Genomic DNA, 6,000 nt, shown 5'->3' on the forward strand with positions numbered 1-6,000 from the left:
CACTTGATGATGTAGTAATGCCACTACTACTTGATGCAACAAATGTGGAGTTTTGCAGACAGTTCTTTGCATAAATTACATATGTTTTAAGGTTAATGTATTMATTAATTAAGCTTATTCTATTGACGTTAGTGCGACAAAATTCCATTGCAGGAAGACCAATCTTTAACATTGAATCACTCATGTGTGTGATCTGTTATTAGGTCACTTCATCTTATAAATTCAGTCTTTTTTATTAAAGTCATCATCTCTATTCATTCTATTTTTGGCTCATTGTAGAGTATATTTTATTAAACTCAGACTTTGTAGACTACTTAGATAAACGTGTAATAAACTGCACTAGTGTCTTAAATCTATAACATKACTTATTTAGGTTGTAGAAAAGCCACAGTCTCCTTCTTCATCCATTACCCCAATGTGTATAATGAGATATGGGGGGGGGCTTTAAACGACATTGTAAATGTTGTCATTCATTTAATGTTGATCAAAGCCATGAGGACAGATTGCAGCATGGCGGTATGAGAATAATTCATCACTGAAGTATTCGTTGGCATATAACCTCAATAACCAGGCAAAGTTTGCAAACATAAATCTTCTTAAGGCTAGGCGTCCCGCTAGCGGTGACTTCCGGTGAAACTGGAGGGCGCGCAATTCAAATAAATAATCATAAACATTATGGATATTAAACATGTATGTACAYACAGGTGTCTTATATCGGTTAAAAGCTTAAATTATTGTTAATCTAACTGCACTGTCCGATTTACAGTAAGCTTTACAGCGAAAGCATGCCATGCGATTGTTTGAGAACGGTGCCACAAATCAAAATATTTTTCCACCGGCACAGGTTTTATAAATTCACAAATAGCGATTAAATATTCACTTACTTTTGAAAATCTTCCTCTGATATGTCATCCAAAGGGTCCCAGCTACAACATGTAGTGTAATTTTGTTAGATGAAATCCTTCTTTATATCCCAAAAAGTCTGTTTAGTTGGCGCCATCGATTTGAGTAATCCACTCGTTCAACATGCAGAGAAAGGAATCCAAAAAGCTACCGCTTAACTTTGTTAAACAAGTCAAAATACATTTCTATTTAATCCTCAGATACCATAAAATGTAATTAAACTATAATATTTAATACGGAAGGAAGTATGTTCAATAGGAAAACGGTATTAGCAGGTGCGTGTCCTCTTCGTCGCGCACGCATACACAAATTTCCAAGTCTGTGTCCCTGTACTAAAACTCATTATTCTTCCTCGTTTTAGAAGAAACAAGCCTGAAACCTTGAACAAAGCCTACTGACACCCAGTGGAAGCCATAGGAATTGCATACTGGGAGCTAGAATTAATTATTTACCTATATGTTCCATTGGAAGAGCATTGGATTTTCTCCTACCATATCTATTGTGTTATAGGCTTCTACATTATTTTAACATTTCCACAAACTTCAGAGTGTTTTCTTTCCAATGGTACCAATTATATGCATATCCTGGCTTCAGGGCCTGAGCAACAGGCAGTTTACTTTTGGCACGTCAGTCAGGTGGAAATTGAGAAAAGTAGACCCTAGCCTGAAAGAAGATTTATGTAAATTACTTTCACATACTGTATAAGCTAGTTTTGTTGGTTGGAGTGGCAGATGTGATGAGCTTGTATCTGAGGGGGTAAAGACATTTCTATTTCCAACCAATCCTTCCCCCAGGGGCAGTAATTTCTCTAATGAAGTATTTTGAACTGAGATTTTTCCATAATTTGGCCAATTCAATGGTGTTGTTTTCCAAAAACTAACTCCCCTCTCTCTCTCTACTTTGTCCTGTAGGGGGCGAGCTTGTGCACCTGCCTCCTTACCTGCGCATGGACTTCCTGCTGAACCGTGGCATATCATGCACGGGCACTGGAGGGAGGGGTGGTGCCGGGGGGGAGGGGGCCATGGGTCAGGCCTGTCTGGAACCCCAGAAGAGTCGCTCCCTGAAGCGACCATCGCGTATGGCGCCCCCTACACCCACAGAGGCCCCCCAGGCCACCAGCAGGGCCAGCAGCAGGGACCCAGTGCCCCAATGGCAGCCCGGCTCAGCCGCCACCCTGCCCCACAGAGAGGGCTCAGAGCTGACCCAGGCCGCCAAGCTCAGCACCTCCCAGGAGTCCCTACTGGACTCACGAGGACACCTCAAACAGACCAACAACCCCTACGCAAAGTCCTATACGCTGGTATAACACCAGAGGCATGGGGCTGGACTAAAACTCACACTAACACTGGACTTATTACACTTACAAGTGCAGTAAACTGACTCTCACCACACAGTCCTGTATATAACGTCCCCTTTCTTCTTAAACGAGCGATAACTTTTACTAATCTCCTTTTATTTATTTTGGAGCTTTCTTTGTTTTTTAAACTTGTGAGAAATTTCACTCATCTGAAATGACTCCACGCGGAGCTTGCCAAAATAATTACATTATGAGGGAACATATTTTATTATTGATTATTATTTTTAATCAATAATTATTAATCATGGATTATTTGTTGTTAGTTGTCAACTTTTAATGATTATTAATTATTGATTACAAATGATCAATTATTACCATTACTACACTGTTTTAATAAGAACCTGGACAACTTTTTTCCGGAGTGTGAGATGATAATTTGGAGCCCAYAATTTTTTTCTATGGAAAATTCCTTTTAAATACTGAATGAAACTTGGGAAAATCTGAAATCTGGGAATGAAAGCAATTGACAGCAGTCCAAACTTGTCAGCTGCTCTCAAATTGTTACTTTTTGAAGAAAAAATAAATCTATTTCCTATGGATGCATGGGGACTGACCAATTAAAGACTATTATAAGGATTATGATCACGACTGGACAGCCCAGTTGAGCATTTTGTCACACTATGAAATGATCCAATGTGAAGATTTATTATTCTTATTACTATAAATATATATATAAAAAGAGATCACTTTTATTTGTGGATATTACAGGGAAGACTTGATTTGGTTAATAAAGTCCTTAGTCATGTTTGCACATATCTCGTTTTGATTAGGAAATGGAGTCACTATTGATCTTTCTCTGTATTCCATTCTCTGATGGTGCAATATGAAAAAAGATTATGAAAATTATATGGATACTATTTGCTCTATACTGTACTATAATGAAAATAATGACTATGTTGTGAGTATACTTACAGGGCGGGACAAACCCCAGCTATGTATCAGGTGTAGTTTACCACTGCTAATTTGCCAGGGTGGTAGATGAAGTTAGCTAGAACAGGGAGGGTTAGAGATTGAACGGTTTGCACTTCATAACACCCAAAAAGTGTGTCCAGACAGAGCCCCTATTCTCAGTGCACTAGGTAGAGTCTTCAAGACTCTCACTCTCCTCTTCAGTAGATTTACTGTTGCTGCATTGCAGTGATGCTCCTCTACAGGGAAAAAACAATGAGACAATCCAACAGAATACCCCCTTCAAACCAAACCTAAAGTCTATGGGAAATATCTATCTAAAGTGTGGATATAACAAAACTGTCTTGTTGTTGTCTACCCTGGCCCATTTCTTCTTTCTTTAAGTTCTGGAGGGAGAGTTTGATAAGAATGCTGTGAGGTTATTAATGCCAGTTTTTATTATTAGTTTTAATTAATTGTCTTCATATTCCTTTTAACAAGATGTTGCTTTTTATTTTTAACATGGTGTTCACCATGGTGGCACTGAAATAAAGAGAAATTAACACACCGTTCAAATTTGATTAATAAAAAGGCTGTTCCCAAAATGATCCTGCAAATTTGGACATGAATGACTGGAGATGGGTCTTTTTAGAGGCACTGATAGAGGAGGATGCCTCCGAAGGTTTCCCTGTGTGGGTCACTGGGGGAGTGAGTGAGTTGAGTGAGTGGGGTGGTAGTGGTGGATTTTGGATAACTCATCTTAAAGGGCAACTGAACGTAAAAAGCAACTTCTCTGGTWGAAAACGGCCTATGTCAGAAACATTTATTCCAGTGCCAAAATKGACAAAAAAGTTTAAGTAGAATAACTTTGGTCATAAAGTCAGTATATTCCAAAACAGAGTTTTGTGAGATTTGTGTAACTGAGGTCTTCGCGACTTACTTGAGGGTTTGGGGTTGGATTACAATCATGCCCATTAAATGGGATTGTATCGCCAAGGGAGAATTGTTATGCACTGAGAAATTAATGCGGTGATTGCGCTCTATCTAATCATAGCAGCGAACCTCCAGACAGCGACACAGACCTGCCTATTAAGCAACTCCCCAGACTCTGACTTATTTACATAAAACAACTTGTCGCCAATGTTATGTTGAAAGAACATTTGGCCCCTAAGCCCTTTATGGAGTGAACAACTTGCTGATGTGTTTGATAGTGATAACTCAAGTCTGCCACTGTTTTGGTCAAAATGAGAATTGAGACAATGTGCACTTTCATCCCAACTGCCTCTTGTCAATATTCCAAAATTCCAAACCCTTTCTAGAGCATCTTGTGTCCCGCTGCGACCTGTTTTGTAAGATGATTCGCTATGAAACGCTGCCAGACAGACACACTCTCTGGTAATAAAGTCGTTTTTCATGCACATGTTATAACTTGAGAAATACTGCACTAAACACCTTAGCTAAATGTAAAATTGTGCGACTAAGACCTCGGCAAAAATGTGAAAATTACAGATTTCTTGATTTATCTCTATGTTGTTGCTATTGTGCCTTAAGAGGGACAAATAACAGTAACTGCCAGGGTACGATAAATCAAACATAACACACCCACATCTAACCACACCCCCAAGACTCAAATCTCATTCRTCTTTTTTWAAATATATATATATATATATTTTTTTTTTCTCCACACCAGATACAAACATACACAACAAATTACAGATGCACACAAACAACAACTATCTCATCTGCCCAGGCCCGCATGCTCACCCCCCCATCCCTAGTACTTGCATTATTGTTTGCCACATGTCCTTAAATTGTACCAATTTGTTTTTCTTAGTCGCCCATGCTATTTCAATAATTAATCATTCGATTTTTCCATGGTGTTGATAATGGCAGATTAATTGATTTCCAAGTTTTTAAGTATATGTTTTTTAAAGATGAGTGATGGAAGAGAATCATCCAGCCCATTGGGTACCTCTCACTGCACCCCCATATGACATGTCTTGAAATATGCAGACAGATGGATTAAAAGTTAGTTTACATTCTAATACTTCTGACAGACAACTTTCTTGCTCCGCCCATAACTTTTGGACTTTATAGCATTCCCAGAAAGCATGAATGATTGAGTCATTGTTCGTTTTACACTTAAGACATGACTCTGCCATTGTGCTGTGGAATTTGTGAATTTTGTCTCTTGTATAATAAATTGTAAACATTAGTTTATACTGGATTAAGCGTACATTTTTGGGTGTAATTGTAAGTAAGTGTAATTTCATTAGTTATGCTCCAACATTCCCTCCATCTTGTGACAACATCATTTWTTTTTAAGTCTTGGTTCCAATAGTTTATCTAATTTATCTTAATGAGCTGCAGAAAAATTTGTGCGAATCGGTGAGTTCAGCCACTCTTTAAATTAATTTAAACAACAGTCATTGATGATCATCACATTCATTACAGCACTCATGAGTCTCACAATACTAAACTATCCAAATGAAAATATTGTTAGTACCAATGACCTTGCATGTTTTTTCAGTGCTAAAGATATTAACCAGCGCTCATTAATAACTTGTGCACAACTCTTTGCCTGCAGGTGGCAATGTTGCAAAGTTAAGCTGCTTATTTTCATTGAATAACACTTCATCTAATGTATCATCTCTAGGTAGCCTCAAAACATATCAGATAAATTTCACACTTACCATCTCACATTTCTGTTTATAACACTAACTTTTAGTAAATTTGGTAATGGTTGCCATCCTGCATGCTTCAATGTATTGTGAAGAATGTGAGACGGTATATTCCTATCGACTGATCCAATGTGTGGTGTTCTTCAAGACTATTAGGAGAAGGTTTAGTTA

General features: G+C 38.1%; 1 protein-coding gene across 3 annotated transcripts in view; it reads left to right on the plus strand.

The window, feature by feature from the left end:
* The window catches only part of LOC111981410 (cell adhesion molecule DSCAM), a 143,149-nt gene extending 137,786 nt beyond the window's left edge, over positions 1-5,363 (plus strand). For all 3 annotated transcript variants that reach the window (XM_024012658.2, XM_024012656.2, XM_024012657.2), the window contains one exon: positions 1,815-5,363. In XM_024012658.2, coding sequence (XP_023868426.1) covers positions 1,815-2,209 — 395 coding nt within the window. In that variant the 3' untranslated portion in view covers positions 2,210-5,363. The remainder of the gene's footprint in view (positions 1-1,814) is intronic.
* The last annotated feature ends 637 nt before the right edge of the window (positions 5,364-6,000 follow it).

The sequence above is a fragment of the Salvelinus sp. IW2-2015 genome, linkage group LG20 (assembly GCF_002910315.2).
Source record: "Salvelinus sp. IW2-2015 linkage group LG20, ASM291031v2, whole genome shotgun sequence".
NCBI lineage: Eukaryota > Metazoa > Chordata > Actinopteri > Salmoniformes > Salmonidae > Salvelinus > Salvelinus sp. IW2-2015.